The following is an 18,717-nucleotide window of genomic DNA, read 5'->3' on the forward strand; positions in this document are numbered from 1 at the left end:
ATGGTATCTTTTATCTTACGACGATTTGATCTTGCAGACCGACCTGTGACCTCTCATGACTGTGCTCGTGCCCAACGGAGCTGATAAAAGGACCCGCTGAGAATACTTTGTCCTAAATAGAAAGTAGCAAACATGTTCACACATGCTGAATTGCCGTACTCGAGGTGAAAAAAAAAGGTTTTATTATGGATGGTGTAGCACCTAGAGGAAGCCTAGGTCCAGCATACGAGGTGTGTTGCCCCCTGAAGACGGAGCTCCTCGTGCCGCTGCAACCCTAACCCCGATCCCGTTGTTATCTTGACTCTTCAGTCCCGAGGCTCACCGCTTTCCCATTCAAGCAAGTCGGCCAGAATTTGCCCCGCAGATTAGTTATTGCGCAGGGCAAAAAGAAGGACCAGACGCGGTCAGAGAAAATCAATGCTTGTCTCGCTGAAGAGGTCCCTGCGGGAAGCGTGATTGAGGTTGAGTCACCGGCCAGATTTCTGTTTCAAGCCAGACCTATGAGAAGCGAGGGCAGGTCAGTTGTCGGATGGATAATTGATATGCAGGAAAGAGGGTGGAGGTGTCCGGACCCTGAATCCCCCGAATAATCAATAAATGTCTGCGGCAGCAGCGACGCTTGCGCGGGTCTCGTCGTCCACACCAACAAGCCTAAAGCCGTTGTCGCTTCGCAAGGCACCGTTGCGGGACGTGCTCCCGAACTGGAACGCGCGAGGAAGGAGGCCGTCGCCGCTAATCCGAATTGCTCGCCCGAGTCTGCGGCTGCCGCTGAGCACAGTTCCCACGTCGCTGTTCCCGGACGCCACTGCCTGGCCGTGCAGGCGCGGTTGGTTCTTCGGGCGGGACACTCCCCGCTTCATTCTGGTTCCCAATCCAGAGCACCGCCAGCAAGCAATCACGGTCCTCGATCCGCCAAGCGGCATGCTGTGCTACGTGCAGATCGTGAGCACCCCGACGGCGGACACGCCGGGGGGTTGCTTGATGCTGCACTTCGACAACCGCCGATACCTGTTCGGCCGCTTGGCCGAGGGCACGCAGCGCACCATGGTGCAGCGCCAAGTGTCGCTCGCGAAGATCAGCGACATATTCCTCAGCGGCCGCATCGACTGGCATACGACCGGCGGCCTGCTCGGCATGATCCTCACACTCGCCGATCTCAAGGCCACCTCGGTCGCCGCTCTCGAGGAAGTCAACGAGGAGCGACGTAGCAAGGGGAAGAAGGCTAAAGACCTGAAGTCGTCGTTCGCGGCACATCTGAATATCCACGGCGGGAAGAACCTGGTGCACATGCTAGCGACCGCCCGTCCCTTCATCCTCCGGAAGGCGCTGCCCGTCTATCCCAGGGAGCTTCGCCACGACCCCAGATCGGGCGAGAAAGAGGCCGGGCCAGACTACGAAGACGAAAACATCCGCGTGTGGTCCATCCCGGTATCGAACGAAACGTCAGACGCCGCCGGCACCTCTGAGCCCCGGTCGCCCAAGAAGCGCAAGCTGAGCCCGTCCTCCGACACAGACGCCGGGGCAGGATCGAGTGAGGAGGCCGATCAGGCAATCAGGGAGGCCGTCGTCAGGGACATGTTCTGTTCCAAGTGGAACTTGGACACGCTGCGCGAGATGCCGCTCCGGGAGGTCCAACTGCCGGCCAAGATCTTCATCAGGAACGACCAGGGTCACCTGGAACAGTACCAGGGTCCGGACGCCGAGTCGGCCCCGGATCCGAACATGAAAGTCTTTGTACGTCTTCCGTGGCCTGCCTCTAAAGTACAGCATCTGCCCTCGACGGAGCCGTCCAGGGCATCCATGTGCTACGTCGTCAAATGCCACCCGCGGCGTGGCAAATTCAATGTTGAGGCCGCCAGGGAGCTCGGCGTCGAGAAGGTCAATTTCAAGCTGCTCACAGCAGGCCAGAGCGTGCCTGGGAAAGACGGTATTACCGTCACTCCGGACATGGTCCTGGGAGCTACGCTCGAGGGCCATGGCTTTGCGGTTGTCGACATCCCGTTTCCGGAAGTAATAGACGACCTGGTCAGTCGCCACGAGTGGTCGAACCCCGAGATCATGAACGGTATTGATACCATGTACTGGATCCTCTCCGAAAGCATTTCTCTCGAGGACCCCCGGTTACACCAGTTCATCCAAGCGCGCCCGTCCATCAAGCACATCGTGCTCGGGCCTGACATGTGCCCCAATCTCCTGGCGCTGGAATCTCCGGCCAGCCAGCTCATCAAGATGAACCGCGTTGATGAGCAGAGGTTTCCCTTCCCGGTCTTCGATGCCAAGCCGCCGACGGACGTCAACAGGGAACTAGGAGCAGTCGCCGAGCCTGCGCGATCGGGCTTGAAGTTCCAGCTTGCTCCGAAGCAGGGGTTCCTCACCGACCGAGTCGTTCCTCTGATGGACACAGGGAAGCCGATTTGGGAGCTGGCGACCCACACCCCGCAGGTACTTCAGCTAGCCAACACGGCGCGCCAGACTATCTCCAAGCCCGAGTTCCTAGCCGAGGTGGAGACCTCGCAGCGGGACCTTCCAAGCCCGGAGACGGAGATCATCCCGCTCGGCACCGGCTCGGCCATGCCGTCCAAGTACCGCAACGTGTCCGCCATTCTCGTCCGGGTCCCCGGCTGGGGCAGCTACCTCTTCGACTGCGGCGAGAACACGCTGGGCCAGCTCCGCCGCAGCTTCGGCTTCCAGGGCGCCGACGACGTCCTCCGCGACCTCCGGGCCATCTACATCAGCCATGCCCATGCCGACCACCACCTGGGCACCATCAACGTCGTCGACCGCTGGTCTCAAGTATCTGACGGCAAGCTCGCCATCATCGCCTCGCCGCGCTACCAGTCCTTCGTGCGCGAGTTCCAGTCCGTCCAGCCGCTCCGCGGCAGCAACAACCGCCTGGTTCACGCCAACCTCCGCCCGGCAGCCGCGGGCTCCTCCGCCAAGCCCGGCACACTTGCCAAGGCCTACTTCAACGACGCCGACTTCGACGACGACCCGACCTTTCCGACCAGCCTCCCGCGCATCGAGGCCGTCTACGTCGACCACTGCTACGAGGCCACCGCGGGGGTGCTAACCTTCCCCGACACGGGCCTCAAGATCGCCTACTCGGGCGACTGCCGGCCCTCGACGCCCTTCGCCGAGCTGGGGCGCGGCGCGCACTTGCTGATCCACGAGTGCACGTTCGAGGACGAGCTGGCGGGGGACGCGCACGCCAAGAAGCACTCGACCCTGTCGGATGCCATCAGGGTGGGCCGGGAGATGCAGGCGCGCCGGATCCTGCTGACGCATTTCAGTCAGCGGTATCCCAAGCTGCCTGTCATCGATGAGGCGAAGCTGGTTGGTAGCAATGATGATGGTGAGGATGGGGAGGATGGGGAGAGGGGAAAAACGGAGAGGAGGGATGTGGAGGTGCTGTTCGCGTTTGATATGATGCGGGTTAAGCTGGGCGAGTTCAAGCAGGCCAAGCAGTTCTTGCCGGCACTCAGGGAGTTGTTGAAGGTTGAGGAGCCGGAGCAAGCTGATGAAGAGTGATAAACTTCTTCTTCTTCTTCTTCTTCGGTTCTGAATGAGTGCGACTTGGGTTTTATGGCTGAATGGGTACAGTACTACTTGGTGAAATATAGAACGGTGGGAACAGTGTATTCTGGTTTGACCGACCATCTGATTGTTTGTATCTACCGTATGTACAGTACAATAAGCGGATACCTTATGCTTGGGATGAGAAAAGGAAAAGGGGGGCTTGGAAAGAGGGATAGACTATGGCATATATAGAGAAGATGGTTGGGACAGGCCTCACATGCATCTATCTGATGATATTGCAGATCGATCTGTGGCGCCAATTCGGAATACACAGTATTTCTCTTTTGAGGGCAGCGCAGTACTTAACTCATGTGGTATACTCCGTACAGCGAGCATCCACGCATCCCAAGGTATATATATATATACATACTCTAGCCAGGGCCACACTTTTATGCACGTATGCCCTGCATCCCGCTCTCCCCCTCATCCCCTCCGGTCTTGTTGTGTATGTGTATGTGTATGTTTATGTGTATGTGTATGTGTATGGCATTTAACAAACTCCACCTACTTTCTCTCTCGCTCTCTCTCGTCTCTCTGCCCTTCTATTTCATCTCCCTCAGCGCCGCGCGCACAATCCCCTCCGCCTCGGCAATCACGTCCTCCCCCCTGCGCCAGGTATACAGCTTCACCCCCTGCGCGTCCAGGATGTCGTGCGCTCTCGCCAACCGCCGCAGCCAGAGATCCACCTTTTTGTTGTACGTTGCCCCCATCGCCGCCCCGTTATTGGGCGCTGCCACTGTGTCTGCGAGGCTGGCCGGGTATGTGCCGGCCACCACTGACGGGAGGGGTTCTATGTCCGTGGTGACATCAAGGCCTGCGTTGGAAGCCGAGATTGCTGGCTGCCGGGATGCCGGGGCGGTACCCCGTCGCCGCGGCGGTGGAGGCGGAGGAGGGATTGGTTTGTTGGGGTGGTTGTTGTTACTACCGGTAGTGGCGGAAGGGCCGCCGCCGCCCGCGGTCCGGGGTCGGACGAGCGGACTTTGGCTTCTCTGACTGCGGAGATTTGCTTCGGAGGGCGTGCTTCGCAAGGCGGCTGGTTTGGCGGGCCGTGGGGGAGGAGGCGGTTTCTTCGAGACGCTTTCGGCGAAGGAGCTGGGCGTGCCCGGTTTTGAGCCGGGCTGGCTGTTGGGCTCTCCGCTGAGGTGGTTTCGGGTCTCGGCAGAACTGAGCTGCACAGGCTCATCGTCAAAGTCGATCAGCGTGCCCATGACCGGCCCTGTTGTTGGGGCGGAAGCAGTCGCTCGACGCGGTAATGGCGGTCGGACATCCGTGAGATTGTCACCGGCCGGGTGATCCTCCGGTCTGCCTCTGGTGCTGTCCTGCCTGCTACGCTGCGCCGGGTCGACGCTGAACGAGGAATCGAAGAAGCCCGCATGGTCGGGCGTGGTGACGTCGCGGATGAAGACAGCCAGGACTCGGCCAGGGTTCGCCAGCGCGAGCTCGGTGTACACCTCCAGGTCGGCCTCGCCGCTGTCGCCAACGAGCAGGAATTTCCTATCGGGGAAATCCCGGATGATAGCCTCTAGCGTCCCCTTCTTTCTTTCCGCGACCGGCTCGAAAATACCCTGCAGCATGCCGCTGTACTGCTTCAGGTGGATCGACCCCTGGGGCAGGCCGGCCAGGTGGAAATAGGTGGCGAGAACGGGGAACAGCTGCCACGGGCTGTTGGAGCAGTAGTGCACCTTGACGCCCATCTCGTGCATTCGGTGGTACCATTCCCTGACGCCGTCGACCGTCAGCTCAGCCAGCTCGCGGACGAACGTGTTCCGAAAGATCTCACGCGCGCCCATCCAGATGTTGGAGCGCTTGATGGTGTCGTCGACGTCGCTGATCAGGCTGACGCCCCTCGACTCGATGATCTCGACGGGCCTCGTGGCGGACACGTTCTCATTAGCCAGCACCCTCACGTCGGTCGGAACGAACTCCAGGGCCACACGGGCGCTGAAGTGGCCCGAGTCGTCCGTCATGACGGTATGGGACCGCGACTGCTCGTCGTTGTAGAAGAATATCGTGATGGGAATCTGCACCAAGGGCGTGGTCATGAATGGTCCCAGACGTGCCATGAGGTTGGCGTTCGCGACGGCGAGCTCTGCCTCGGACATGTCCGCCGCTGACATGGAGGGCGTCCTGGCGGTTAAGGTAGGAGATGGCGGTGGTGACACGGCGGAATGCGTCGCTTCTCCCTTGGAGTCGTTGGGTCCCTCGCTGTAGCCGCCTCTATTCGCGACCTCCTTTTCATCTTGCCCGCGCTTCTCAATCTCACGAGCCTCTCGAGCGATCCTCCGCTCCTCTCTCTCCTTCTCGTGCTGCTCGTGCGAACTCGCCGACGGTTCCTGCTGTGCCATCGGGGGCGGGATCCCGCTGAGCCTCCTCGCGAGGCCGATCAACATGCGATTGCGCCGGGTCATCGGGCCCTTGTTGGGCATGTAGATCCACCCCCTCACATCGACATCCACCACAGCCTTCTCATCCTCCATCCTCGCCCACTCCTGCTTCCAGTACTCCTCCTCGCTCATCCCCGCCTGCGCAGCATTCGCCGCCTGCGCCGAGTGGCCAGGCGGGAACCTGCCCGCCCCGCCAAACTCGCGCACATGCCTCTTCGCGTACGTCGGGAATAGCACCATCTGCTCCTCGCCCTTGGTGGCAATCGCCACGTTCGGGAACGACCCCGGAATCGACACCTGCGAATCCCCCCACCGCTCGACCCCCCTGACCCGCGTATTATTGTACTGCTCTCTCAGCTCGCTCGCAGCCGCCACCCCAGCGCGGTAGACGCTCCCCGCCACGGCAGCCAATTTCTTCCGCCGCGACCCGCGCTCGGGACCAACAACCGGTGCGCCAAAGCCCGCCCTGGTCCCGTACGCCCCGTACCCATACCCGCCGTACCCATACCCGCCGTCGCCGCCGCGACCATGTGCTTGCATCTTCTTCAGCCTCCCTTGGTCTTCTCCGGTTGTCTGGGCCCGTGACGCATGCGGCGCATTCCCCTCCTCCCCAGCGGCACTCCCACTGCCCTTGCTCACGTTCCCAATCCCAGTTGCAGTCTCCGCCACTCTCCTTACACCTCCAGCCCCAGCCCCAGCCCCAGCCCCAGCCCCAGCCACGGCCACGGTCCCCGTAGCACCAGAACCGAGAAGTAACCTCCGCCCCTGCCTCCTCACAAGATCAACAACCCGTGTCTTGTCCCGCCTGCGCCGCTGGCGCTCGACAATAAACCGGTAGATGCGGCTCTGCAGGCCGAGCTTGTAGCGCGGGAGGGTGTCGAGGCGGAAGCGGGCGAGGCGCTCGCGGTAGTGGTCGCGGAAGGAGGGCGGGACGAGGTACCGGAGGGAAGGGGGCACTAGGCAGCGGAGTACCGAGGGTCTTGGAGGGGGTACGGCGCGTTGTGCTGGGCGATGTATGGGGGAGGGTAGGAGGCGTTTGAAGGAGGGTCTGGCGCTGGGTGGTGGTGGGGATTTGAAGGGAGCCAGGTTGGTTGGTTATTTCTGCTGGTTATCGGGCAGCGGATCGCGTGCGGGAGAATGACGATGGGGAGCGGTTGAACTGAATATAATTGCTTGCGCAGGTGGTGGGTGATACAGTGATGCGAATGCTGGCGCAGAAAGAAGCACACAAGTTTTGCAATGCTAATCTCGTCGCCAATGTAATGAAAAAGAAGGGAATACGGACATCAACAAGATTGAGTATGCATGTTTCGAATCCGCACCAGTCGTCGCAACATAGTGCGACTGGAATTCAACTCGTGTCGGAGGTAAGGACAATTGATTGTCGCCCAGATCGGCGCCGGCGCTTTCCAGGTTACGTCAAGCACGTCACTTGGCTGGGGAAGCTGTTCCTACATGTGGGTCCTCTGCATTTATCACTTAGGGGCTGCGCTTACAGTGTACTGATATCGCCCATACCGTAATGACACATGTATTTACACAACGCTTGGGCGGTGGGATGCGTAATTACTCCAAGCTTGGCCATCAACACAGGTCATTACACACGAGCCCGCAGCAAGACAGGTAATCGTATCACAAGTTAGCAAAAAGAAGACAGCAGTTGTAACAACCACGTAAAACAACAGATTAATTTCTAGATATCACTACCCTTATTTCCTCCCCTTCCTCCCCGCCGGGCCCCTCTTCGGCTTCGGCTTCCTGACCTTCTTCAAGTTCAACACCGCCCCCTTGCCGTCTCTCTCAGCACGGCCCTTCTTCCACGACTTACCCTCGCTCCTCTCCGCCTTAGAGTCGAGTCGTTTCTTATCCTTGTTACTGAGCTTGCCCTCGCCCTTCTTCTTCATGGCCTCGCGCACGCCGTTGAGCTCGGCCCGGCCCGCCTCCTTCGCCTTCTTCTTGTCCTTCTCCGTCTCGAACCATGTCCGCTTCGGCCGCGACTTGATCTCCTCCTCGTGCATGATCATGTTCTCACCCTTCTTGACCTGCATCTCGACTTGCGCGAGCTGCTTCTCCTCCTTCTCCTCACGCAGAACCTCCTCGATCTCGTCCTCCATCTCGTCGACCTGGGCCTGCCACTTGTCGGCGTCGGCCGGGTCGATCACTCGGCTGATGATCTTGGCGCCTTGCGCCTTGCCGGCCTTAACAGCCGCTTTCACCACCTTGCGGTCTGGTTCTGCGGCCAATGTGACGGCAACACCGCTGCGGCCCGCGCGCGCCGTACGGCCGACACGGTGCACGTAGATTTCGTGTGACTGCGGCGCTTCGTAGTTGATGACGGTATCCACGCCCTTGATATCCAGACCACGTGAGGCAAGATCGGTGGCAAGCAGGTAGTTTACCTTGCCGTCTCGGAAGTCCTCAACACTAGCAATACGCTGGACATCTTGTCAGAATCCAGTACAGAATGAGTGGGTATGGAGTGGGCATACCTGAGCCTGATTCATGCTTCCGTGCAGCTCTGCGCACGAAAGTCCTAGGAGTCCAAAGATGATACGCGTCCGGTGGGCAATCTTCTTCTGCCTGAAGAAGATGATGACCCTCTCGGTGTACAAGGTCTTGCAGATGTGCACCAAGTACCCCATGCGCTTCTCTTCCCGTCCGGGCCGCAGCCGCACAAACTCCTGCGATAGAGTGCCGGCTGTTTTCCTCTGCGAATCCACCATAATCCGGGCGGGCTTGTTGAGCCCCACGCGAATCAGCCTGTCGACCGACGAAGTCATGGTGGCGGAGAACAACATGGTCTGGCGTGACTTGGGCAGCGTCGTCAGGATCTCGTTCAACTCGTCCGCGAAACCGTCCTCGAGCATCCTGTCGGCCTCGTCGAGCACGAGAATCTCCACCGTCTCGACGGCGAAGCTGGCCGAGTTCCGCATGTGGTCGATGAACCGACCCGGAGTAGCAATCACCACATCCGGTCTCAGACGCAGCTCGGCCTCTTGCACTTTCAAACTGAGACCGCCAACAGCAAGGCAGAACTTGATATCTGTGTGGCTCGCGAGCTTCGTAGCGACGGCGTGGCACTGAATGGCCAGTTCACGGGTAGGCGTCAAGATGACGACTCTCGTCGTCGGGACCTTCTTAGGTCGGTAGAGTAGACGTTCCAGGATAGGGACCACAAACGCCGCTGTCTTGCCCGAACCCGTGACGGCGCCACCAACCACATCCTTGCCCATCAGCGCGATGGGAATCGTCTTGGCCTGGATCGGCGTCGGCTTCGTGAAACCAACCGAGGTAAGACCCCTCAGGATCGGCCGCGAGAGCGACATGGACTGGAACGAGGACAAGTCGCCCTTCTTGCCAGGCTTGTCCGTCTCCTCGGGCGCGGCAAAGAATTCTTTCCGCTTAGCCGCCTCCTCAGCATCCTCGTCCTCGTCATCGTCTTCAGAGTCCGGCGCTTCATCATCAGGATGCTGCACCGGCGTGGCAACCGAGTCATCGTCCGACGCAGCCTCGTCCCCGCTTTCCCCTTCCTCCTGCTCCTCCTCCCCATCTTCTTCTCCATCGTCCATCTCTTCATCCTCCGCATCGGACCCGACCCCCATGCCAAACCCATCGTCAGCAAGCACCTCCTCATCCAGATCCACCTCCCCATCCACATCATCCTCTTCACTCTCCTCCTCATCTTCTATCTCCTTGTTATTCCCATCCTCCGCTTCCTCCTGTTGCGCAGACGTAGTAGACTTGTCCTTAGCAGACTTCCGCTCCCTCCGCCGCCGAATAATCTCGTCCAGATCCACCCCAGCCCTCTGACCATTAGTACTGGAAGGAGCCATGCCCTTCTTGGCCCCCTCAAACCCCCACCCGTCAAACTCGGCCTCGACCGCGTTCATGCCGTCGACGGCGAACTCAAACTCCGAGTCCATCGCGCCGTCGTCGGCGTCCTTTTCGCCCCATACCCCGCTCGGCCCCTCCTCTTCATTCTCATTCTCCGCTTCGTCCTTTTTGTTTTTCTTGTTGTTGCCCTTCTTCTTGTTCTTTGTAGAGGAAGAAGAGGAGGAAGCGGTCTTGGCCTTCTTGGACGGCCTTGTATCGGCAAATTGTTCGTCTAGCGCTTCCTCTTCGAAGGGCACCGGCTCGTCGTCGTCGATGGTGTGGATGAAATCGTCGTCCATTGCGGGGCTCTTTCGTTTTTGCGAGGGCGTCATTTTTGGTGGGATTGAGGAGGCACAGCTGCGTCTTGTAAAAAGCTGCTACCGGGTTAGGATAGATCGGGAAGGTCGTAAGGGGAAGGTAATTGGCGTGATGGCAATGGCGGGGCGTGGTAGAGCGAAGGAGAGAAAAGGTAGGCCAAATTTTTGGGATGGGAGCTTTTTCTGCCGGGCGGTGAGAGGGTCCATCGGTGGTTTGGCGGCCGATCTACCCGTGGCTGCGGGTCGGCTACCTAACGTACAGCAGGGTCAGGGACCGTTGGTTACATGAGCCCTGGAGCTGGTCGGTTACTACTACCAGGTACCTAGGTATGTTCCCCCGATGATAATCGAGTCTCAGATTGTCGGTTTCACAGCAGGATTCACATAGATGCTGTTTTGATAAGAACAAGTACCGTCCGCAGAACCCGTCTCATTTCTCCTGGTTCCCGTAGTTCGAGCTAAATAAATATCGAAGGTCGGCTTGCAGATGGCTCGAGATGAGAGTACCTCTTTTAATGTGAAGCCAGATATGGTATATACCTGATATGTCTGCTCCGACATGCAGACCCGAAGATCTAAAACGCCCAACGCCTTGCCAATGGTATAATGCTTCCTCCTCTTTCGATACCCAGCCCAAGTGCGGTTCCACAGTATTTTCCTCCTGCCCGGTCCTCCTCGGCCTATTAGGTAAAGTGTTTAAAAGGTAGGTAGGTTTATGTACCCAGCTCTCCACTAGTGCCGCTTCGTTGCATTGACGTTGATGGTCCATGGACCATCACCAATGTCACCTCATGTTATGGTACGGCTGGCCCAAGTCGTAGGACTCGCCCTCCTGCCGTGTCGGTTTGGCGGCAGTGGCCCGCGCCCTGGCCTTCATCATTGAAATCTCTGCATCCGAGAGCAGGAACTTCTGCTCGTCGATCTCCCTGTTGTTTCGGCCTCCGCTGGACGGGCCGGCCTGTGCATGCTGCGGCTGGTACGGACGGAACGGTAGCTGCGGCTCGCTCCCTGGCGCGGCGCCAGGGAGCTCGTACTCGACAATGTCATATGTAGAGTGGTAGAATCCGTCCTTTGTGGGCGGCAGCTCGGCCTCAGCCTGGGGTTCCGCCAGCTTGCGAACCGCACCCTTTTCCATGGCCTCAAAGTCCTCGGTCGAAGCGTACGGTGGTAGCGGGCCCATGGAAACGCCCAGCAGCGGGGAGTCGGCTTCCCAGGAGAACTGACGCTCGTGGGACGTTGCGGAATTCGCTTCCGCCACCTTGCGGTTCATTAAGGCCTCGTCGGGCGGGACGGTAGGTGAGACTACCAGCGGGGTGGGAGTGACTTTGTTCGGTCCATACGAAACCACAAGCGGCACGGCAGGTTTCTTTGGAGGCGACGGCTTTGAGACGGGTATCGGAGACGGGGGAGGGATGCTGAAGTTGGTGTAATCAGAGAAGTATGGCACCGCCTCTGTACTACCGGGACTTATTGGTGTCACCGCCGGGTTCGGAGCTGGTTTCGGGGTGAGGCGGGGCGCTATCGTCGGAGTGACCGGGTTGGGCCCGTACGACACCACCGTCGCCGCGCCGGAGGCATTCAGCTGAGCTTTCAGACGCGCAGCCGTGAGCTCCTCCCGTTCGGTGCTGCGCTCGTATGTCCAGAAGGCGCCATTGTGCGAGTGCGTCGGCGACTGGGCCCCCGTTGGCGACGGTGAATGTGTCTGTATGGTTGAATGGAGCGAGCGTACATCCTCATAACCCGTCGAGCCTGGATAGCCGTCAAAGACAGGTTGTATGGGGCATAGTGGCTCGTCCGAAGTGTTTGACGACGCGCCATTTCGCGTCTTCTCTGGGCCTTTCCTCCCGTTACGCCGGTCATGGCCCGTGATGCCATTTGTCCCATCACCATCCTGCCCGCGGCGCCGGCGTCTGAAATACAGGAAGGCAGCCATCGCGCCGATGGCAATGCAGATCAGTGCGATCCCGATGCCCAACGCCGCTTTGGCTCCGGCGTTGAAGCTGTCGCCTCGGGAGTTGGGTGCCTGGGAATCCACGGCTGCGGCTCTGCGTGCTGTCAGAGGGGAAGTCGTCACGATGCGCGTCCGAGTCGATGTTGGCCTGTCGTCCGAGTCGTGCTGGTTCGGCGACAAGATGAACAACTCGCTGAGGGTGCGGCAGTCGCCAGACGGGGAGGTCAGTTCAAACCAGCAGGGGTCGTCCGAGGTAAAGTTCAGGAGAACATGTGCGCTCCCATTAAATGGACTAACATTGTCGGCGCTGAATTCTGTAAGGGAGCACAAGAGTATTAGTTGGTGGGTCAGCAAGGCTTGCAGTACGCAGTCAGTGGCAAGCGACGGCCAGCCACGCCCGAGGTAGAAGGGGAGAGAAGGTGATTGAGAAGAGTGGACTGAAGCGTTGGAAGGTGGGTTCGACGGCGACTTGGCGCCTCAGACGGAGGGGGAGGAGAAGGGGAACGGGACGGCACTAACTCTGTATTGCCGGCCCAGACGCGCCACACCAGCATGACAGCGCGGGATTGGCAAGGTTGGAATGGTAGGTGATGATGATGGTGTCGAGATAGGACAAACTGAGACCCCTTGTTGGGGACAGGAAGTGTGCTCCGCAGTTTGCGCTCACAATCCCACTGCCCGTCAGCGGATTGGGGACCGCGCGGCGCCGACTGTTCCGCAGCCTAGCAGTCGTCTGTTTCACTGTCGCCATCACCGTGGCGGCGCGAAAGAGGCGGATCTAGTCTCACGGAGACTTCGACACGTTTTCAGACCATCACAAGGTGATACACGACAAAACTCGACATTCGGTTTGGAGCGAGAATGCGAGCGACAGGCTGGCGAGCTGGGGGCGGGATTCGGTATTCACTGAAGCAAATGATTGAGACTCGCTGAATCTTGCAGCGTGCACCAGGGGGTTCGATGCTGCGTGCGCGGGAAAGGAGCTGCTGGACGACGGGGCCCATGAGCTGAAGAACGGAGAACTGGGATTGGACGGGCCAGGCGAGTAAGAACTCGGGGCTGCAGTGCATGGATGGGCTGCTTGAGCCTTGGGCCCTTGCTACCGCATGAGCCACATGCACCCACCCAAACGGCCGAAGAGCCGGAGCCGTCGTCAATCCGAAAGCATCCAATCCTTCTGCCCTACGGATACGGAGCCTCCCTCCTGCCCTCGACCGTCCTTCCATCCACCAGGCTGGTTCTCATGCGCCGCTGCGCCGCTGTAACGCATCAGTAGTCCCTCGGCTGGTGACAGAGCCCGCCCAGTCAGCCTTGGCGGTGTCCTGTCCGGGTGCTGATTGATAACTGACAATCAAACTCAGCAAAACGAGCAACCAAAAGTAGGTAGGTACGAAGTACTGTATGTGCATGGCGCTGACCATCCATAATAGGTAGGTATGTATCCGTAGCCATTTGCAGTGCGTCCGCCGATGCACTGCGCCAGTTTCTCGGTCAACGAGTCCAGCCCTTCTAAACATACTGGAAACAGCGGGGGTGTTGGAAGGTTGCAGCTCCACGCCAGTCCCTCAGTGACCTCACCCCATCTCAACCCGACTTAGGTATTGACTTCATATTGATGAAAGTTGCCACTTTTCAGTTTGTGCCCGCAACGGAACATGGTGTGAGTTGGGTAAACACCCGGCAAAGCGTTGACCAAGGCGAGCCTTGTTGAGCCTTGAGCTGCGCCGCTCCAGAATTAGCGCGAGAACGGGTGAAGCCCGCGTTAGTCTGCGGCGTATGGCGTCTAGCATTGGCCTCCGATTGGATGAGAGATCCGCGTATGCCAAGCCCGTTTCATTTCTGTCAGGGTGCCTTTGTTCTGCAGACGAGTGAGTCCAACCTGAAAGTCGGACAACACGGTTCTGCAATGCGACGGAATGGGCATACTGCATTGAATCCAAGGAACAAGGCTTGGAGAACACAAAAGACTTTCTCGGGTGTCGCTCCCATATAAACGCGTCCAATTTCATACCAGGTACTCATTTTGCCTTGTAGGCCCGAGCGGAACTGCGGGCCCAAAGTCCGTTCAACCTCGCCATTCGGGAAGGCGCAGCTCCGCAGAGCTCCCGCAACTGAGCTCACAGCAGTCTCTACCACAGTAGACTTCTGAGTCAGAAGTGAAAATAGACCTGCCTTAACCACGGAAGTGCTGGAACTTCGTCCGTGGATGCCTCGACTATGCCGGGTTACATGCGGCCTTTCAAGAATGTCATTGCTTCGACGTATTTTTCGAAAATCAAGATCCATTCACTTGGGAAGTTAGGATTTCAAACTGACGGACGGATCGAAGAGAAGAGACTGTAAACCATGTCGCCGAGACCCGGAGACTGCTAGCTAAGATGTGCACAAGACCGAGTATTCCACCTATAAGCCTAGAAGTTGTCCAGGGATAGGTATTGTACGACTTCCGCCCGTTCTCCCTTAAGAAGGAACAGTGTTTGGAGAATACTCCTAGGCTCTTTGCCATGCCATCTTCTTCCCTACCTGATACTTGGTATCCATGGAATCCTCATTCCAATGAAAGGTTTTAGTAGCTTCTGTCATATATATGTCCCATAACTACCATGCTCTGCGGCATGGGCGCCAATGGAAGCGGCAGGAAGCCCATGATTCTCACCTTGCAACGTCGCATCTCTCTTATGAGTTGTAACTCCAAACCTCCAGATTCCTCACCTGATACAACGTATCTGTGCTCAAGTCAGCAAAGCGTAAGTGAGGTCACATAATATTTCTCCCGGAAACGGGAGAGGCTGCAATGGCGGCCGTTCCGAGTTCCGAGATGTGGGGTTTCGGACGCCACTGCATCCTAACTCTCAGTCACCCCGCCAATACGGCATTCAGGGGCAAGGCCAAACATGGCGGGCGTTGCCAGGGACTGAGAAAGACACACGGAATTACACACTCAGGTCAACTGGCAGTGGATGGCTGGTCCTACCATTGAGAAAAAGCCTCTCTCCAACATCCCAGGTAGTTTCCTACCTACCTAAGTCATCATGTCCCTGTTAAGTGGCGGGTTAGTACCCCGAATCCACCCCTCCGTTCCGCGATCCATTATCCGACGGCAAGCGCTGTCCCGGTGGATTGTCCCTCCCCCACCTTGTGCTTCCGGTCCCGATTGCCGACTCGGACGCTGTCCGCCGCCAGTATATACCCATTCCCATTCCCAATTCAGATCATGTCTCTCCACGAAACCACCAGGTAGTAGTACAGCACGCCAGACCAGACTGCAACAATGGCAGCCGAAAGGACCGCCAACTGGGAGAAGTCCATCCAGCGCAACCCGCACCCCGACTTCAAGCAGGTCGAAGCCTCGCGCCCACCGTTCGACTCCTCCACCGCCTTCCACTACACCCAGACCCCAGACCCAACCTGGACCTTCGGCGCAGGCGCGAACTCGACCGTCTCCCCGGATGATGAGGCCAACAACAAGAAACACATCCCCATCGACCCCTACGCGCCCGGGCGGCCAGCAGGGTTCAACTACAAGCTCCTGATCTCGGCCGTGGTGCCGCGGCCGATCGCCTTCCTCTCCACGCGCTCCGCCGACGGCGCCGTCACCAACCTGGCGCCCTTCAGCTACTTCCAGCTCATCGGGCACGACCCGCCGCTGTTCATCATTGGCTTCGCCTCGGCGCTGGAAGCGTCGCGCGCCAAGGACTCTCTGCGGCTGCTCCACGAGCGCGGCGAGTGCGTCATCAACATCGTCTCCGAGTCCTTCGTCGAGGCCGCCAACGCCACGAGCATCAACGCGCCGCTCGGCGTCAGCGAGTGGGACGTCAGCGGGCTGACGCCGGTCTACGACTGCGAGACGGTGGGGTGTGCGCGCGTGAAGGAGGCCGTCTTCTCCATCGAGGGCAAGCTGGAGAGCGTGCGCGAGTTCGAGAGCCGCGCGACGCCCGGGAAGGTGTCGGCTACGTTGGCGGTGATTGAGGGGACGCGCTTCTGGGCGCGGGAGGATGCGGTTAATGAGGACAGGAATATTCTCGATCCTGCAGTGAGTTAAACCGAGTGCCTGGTCCCCCCCCCCCCCCCCCCCCCCCCAAAAAAAAAAAAAAAAAAAAAAAAACCTTTCTGAAGAGCTTGGTTGCGATAGGGAGATAGGGAGAAAGAAGGTATAGTACTGACAACGACTGTGATTTAGGTCCTGAGACCGGTCAGCAGGTTGGGAGGGATTACTTATGGGAGGGTGACCGGAGGGTTTGAGTTGCCGAGGCCAGACTTTGAGAAGGACTTGGGCGGTGTTGAAGGGGCGAAGAAGCTGGAGAGCAAGAACTTGCCCAACTAGGTGCATGCGTATTAGGGGTCAGCACCCTGAAATGGCTCCTCGAGAGACGTTGGTCTGCTGCTGCGCCATAGAAGATAGAAGGAAACGGATTAGACAATGGCAGCAATGTTTGGGTCTATGCTGACTGATCCTTTCACCCAATTATCGTCTCGAGCTATACACCCTAGAAAACTAACATACAATGCCTGTCAATTCATCTATCCATTCATCCTTCGTTCGCCACTCAATCAAGCGCAGCACTTGCCCCCAACCCTAACCGGATACATGAGTGACGGTGGTCATTTCTCCCGCCTTTGCTCGAGGGCCGTCGAGTATCAGGTGTACTGCCGTTATGGCGGCGTTGTCAGAGGCATCCACTTTCTATGTATGGCGAGAAGGTAGACCTCGCTCGGCTCGGAGGATGGATCCGGGAGCGGGAACTTGGCGTTTTTATAGTACTCAAGAACGTCACGCGGGTGCGGCGCCTCGGTACCCCAGTTGACGAGGGTGCCTTTGACCGGGAGATTGCTGTCGGCTGTCTTGGAGCAAATGCAGGTCCAGTAGCACCCCGTGTGTCCTTTGGCCATTTCTGCCATTTGCGTACGTTCTTTAGTGCTCCCTTTCACCTTCACCTTCAACGGAACATCAACGGTGGTAACCCTCTGGGACCGGAAGGTTCTCAATAGGTGCCTAAGACTGCTGGCTGGCTGCGAATTGCTGGACGGGGTTCGAGACTCGGCGAAGGGGTAGCAAGGTTCCTTGCATTTGACACCTCATCCCGCTTCTTCCGGATTCTCTTATCAAGTCCCTCGTGGAACTCCCAGGCGATACCGACCGTATCCAGAACCCAGTAGGAGGCGGACCGTGTCCTCCTCAGATCGGTGTACTCGCTGTGCATCATAGCATCGCAAAGCCGCTCATTGACACCCATGCTCTCTAGGGCATGTTGCCAATACGCTTCGGGGGGCCATGATGATGTCCTGACCGCCTTTCCCTTCCCCATCGGATACCCACTCGAGGGACCGTCTCTCGACTCGTTTATCGTCCATAGGTATATAGCTGGCGTGTCCTTGGCTTCTCGCAGCATCGCCTCTTGTATAAGGTCGAGGAGTTTGAACAAACTATCGAGCGAAGATTGCGCTCGCTCAGAGACCGGCCGTCTGTGATCATGGACTGCACGGTCTCAGACAAAAACCACCAGCGGTGGCCGAGCACCCCATGGAGGTGCTTCAATTGGGCGACGACTTGATTATCGCCTGGCGAGAACTTGGTGATCGCATCCGGACCGCCATAGCTCGGCTGGAAGTCCTCCGCGATCAGATCTGTCGCGCTCAGCCCCGGTGGCATGGTGAAGTATCTGTCTATACCCCCCGTTTCCTAAGCGAGGCGCATAAACGCTATCCAGTCGACTACCCGGTTCTGGGCGGGGGTTGCGGAGGCAAACCCCAGCGCCTCCTTTGGAATGAGGCGGATCATCAGCCACGCGAGCCGAGTCGCCTATGGCAGGGTTGTGAGCCGGGCAGGTACTGAACTTGCTGAGGCTGCTCGTCGATTCCAAAGCTCGTACATACTTCAACATGGTCTGAGCGTACTCGCCGAAAGCCTTGCCGGCCTTGCAATCGTCGACCGTGTACCGACAGTGCAGCATCTTCTCCGCGGCTTCGTGCGGGTCCATCTTGAACTTCTCGAACAGACCGAAACGCTAGTCGTAATCGCATTACCAGCACCCTCCAGCTGTTCCTCGCTCTGCTTCCCCCAACCACCGTGATTCATTGGCACTATCTCGAACCCCCGCCACAACCCCGACAGGGAGCCGCCGAAGCGGTTGCTTCGGATGCCCAACGACAAGCGTGAGGGAAATGGGATCAAGGCGACCTGAACAATGATAACAACGAAGAGGAAAAAAGACGGAGAAAAGACGAGATAAAGAAAAGAAGATCGGGATTGGCTACCAGCCCGGCACCGGAAGCCGTTGAGTCGCTATCCGTTCTTGTTACGAGGTATGACCCGTCGTCCACTGTGACATAACCGTGTTCGGGTTATCGCCGTCTTCATTGAATCCGAGCCAGAAGAGGGCGATGGCCGTCATATAACCTCCGCGTTCTATCCAGTCGACAATAAGATTTGATGTCAAATCTTCCCCAGCAGTCCTCTGGAAGTATAGGGTCTCGGCTAATGGCAACCTTCCTCGGGATTGACTTATAGCATAGGGCGTCTATGACTCCTCTCTGTCCGAGGATGATGCCCGACCTGCCGTTGGGAACAGACGCGTTGTTTTGAAGCTTTCCAGGATGTTGAAACAACCGTCTTTGA

General features: G+C 58.3%; 6 protein-coding genes across 6 annotated transcripts; 2 read left to right on the forward strand and 4 right to left on the reverse strand.

Moving 5' to 3' along the window:
* The first annotated feature begins 184 nt into the window (after window positions 1-184).
* Window positions 185-3,642, forward strand: B0T15DRAFT_310298 (uncharacterized protein). The gene is made up of 2 exons (XM_062863917.1): window positions 185-230; window positions 339-3,642. Exon 2 carries the CDS (start codon window positions 598-600, stop codon window positions 3,526-3,528), a length of 2,931 nt encoding a protein of 976 aa, XP_062718353.1. The 5' UTR covers window positions 185-230; window positions 339-597; the 3' UTR covers window positions 3,529-3,642.
* Window positions 3,643-4,118: 476 nt separating this feature from the next.
* On the reverse strand, window positions 4,119-10,132 carry B0T15DRAFT_487650 (uncharacterized protein; the record flags this gene model as incomplete). The annotated part of the gene is made up of 5 exons (XM_062866453.1): window positions 4,119-5,909; window positions 6,747-6,860; window positions 7,724-8,384; window positions 8,598-9,672; window positions 9,772-10,132. 5 exons carry the CDS (start codon window positions 10,130-10,132, stop codon window positions 4,119-4,121), a joined length of 4,002 nt encoding a protein of 1,333 aa, XP_062718354.1.
* A 690-nt stretch (window positions 10,133-10,822) lies between these two features.
* On the reverse strand, window positions 10,823-13,012 carry B0T15DRAFT_310327 (uncharacterized protein). The gene is made up of 2 exons (XM_062863918.1): window positions 12,621-13,012; window positions 10,823-12,415 (listed from the first exon to the last, which is right to left on the reverse strand). Exons 1-2 carry the CDS (start codon window positions 12,850-12,852, stop codon window positions 10,935-10,937), a joined length of 1,713 nt encoding a protein of 570 aa, XP_062718355.1. The 5' UTR covers window positions 12,853-13,012; the 3' UTR covers window positions 10,823-10,934.
* Window positions 13,013-14,987: 1,975 nt separating this feature from the next.
* B0T15DRAFT_543294 (uncharacterized protein) lies at window positions 14,988-16,634 on the forward strand. Its single transcript, XM_062869980.1, has 2 exons — window positions 14,988-16,134; window positions 16,282-16,634. Exons 1-2 carry the CDS (start codon window positions 15,373-15,375, stop codon window positions 16,423-16,425), a joined length of 906 nt encoding a protein of 301 aa, XP_062718356.1. The 5' UTR covers window positions 14,988-15,372; the 3' UTR covers window positions 16,426-16,634.
* A 120-nt stretch (window positions 16,635-16,754) lies between these two features.
* Window positions 16,755-17,751, reverse strand: B0T15DRAFT_497037 (uncharacterized protein; the record flags this gene model as incomplete). Its single annotated transcript, XM_062867236.1, has 3 exons — window positions 16,755-17,066; window positions 17,177-17,437; window positions 17,527-17,751. 3 exons carry the CDS (start codon window positions 17,749-17,751, stop codon window positions 16,755-16,757), a joined length of 798 nt encoding a protein of 265 aa, XP_062718357.1.
* A 30-nt stretch (window positions 17,752-17,781) lies between these two features.
* B0T15DRAFT_497038 (uncharacterized protein) lies at window positions 17,782-18,079 on the reverse strand (the record flags this gene model as incomplete). Its single annotated transcript, XM_062867237.1, has 2 exons — window positions 17,782-17,901; window positions 17,972-18,079. 2 exons carry the CDS (start codon window positions 18,077-18,079, stop codon window positions 17,782-17,784), a joined length of 228 nt encoding a protein of 75 aa, XP_062718358.1.
* Window positions 18,080-18,717: the final 638 nt, after the last annotated feature.

Source organism: Chaetomium strumarium, assembly GCF_033439665.1.
Source record: "Chaetomium strumarium strain CBS 333.67 chromosome Unknown B0T15scaffold_7, whole genome shotgun sequence".
In the NCBI taxonomy this organism is placed as follows: Eukaryota; Fungi; Ascomycota; class Sordariomycetes; order Sordariales; family Chaetomiaceae; genus Chaetomium; species Chaetomium strumarium.

What these genes read in the sequence shown, in the direction of transcription:
- B0T15DRAFT_310298 (XM_062863917.1), top strand. Translation starts at nt 598, where the DNA reads ATGTCTGCGGCAGCAGCGACGCTTGCGCGGGTCTCGTCGTCCACACCA.
- B0T15DRAFT_543294 (XM_062869980.1), top strand. Translation starts at nt 15,373, where the DNA reads ATGGCAGCCGAAAGGACCGCCAACTGGGAGAAGTCCATCCAGCGCAAC. An exon ending in GGAATATTCTCGATCCTGCA is followed by an intron (nt 16,135 to 16,281) that starts GTGAGTTAAACC and finishes ACTGTGATTTAG; the next exon opens with GTCCTGAGACCGGTCAGCAG.
- B0T15DRAFT_310327 (XM_062863918.1), bottom strand. Translation starts at nt 12,852, where the DNA reads ATGGCGACAGTGAAACAGACGACTGCTAGGCTGCGGAACAGTCGGCGC. An exon ending in GTCTGGGCCGGCAATACAGA is followed by an intron (nt 12,416 to 12,620) that starts GTTAGTGCCGTC and finishes GCTCCCTTACAG; the next exon opens with AATTCAGCGCCGACAATGTT.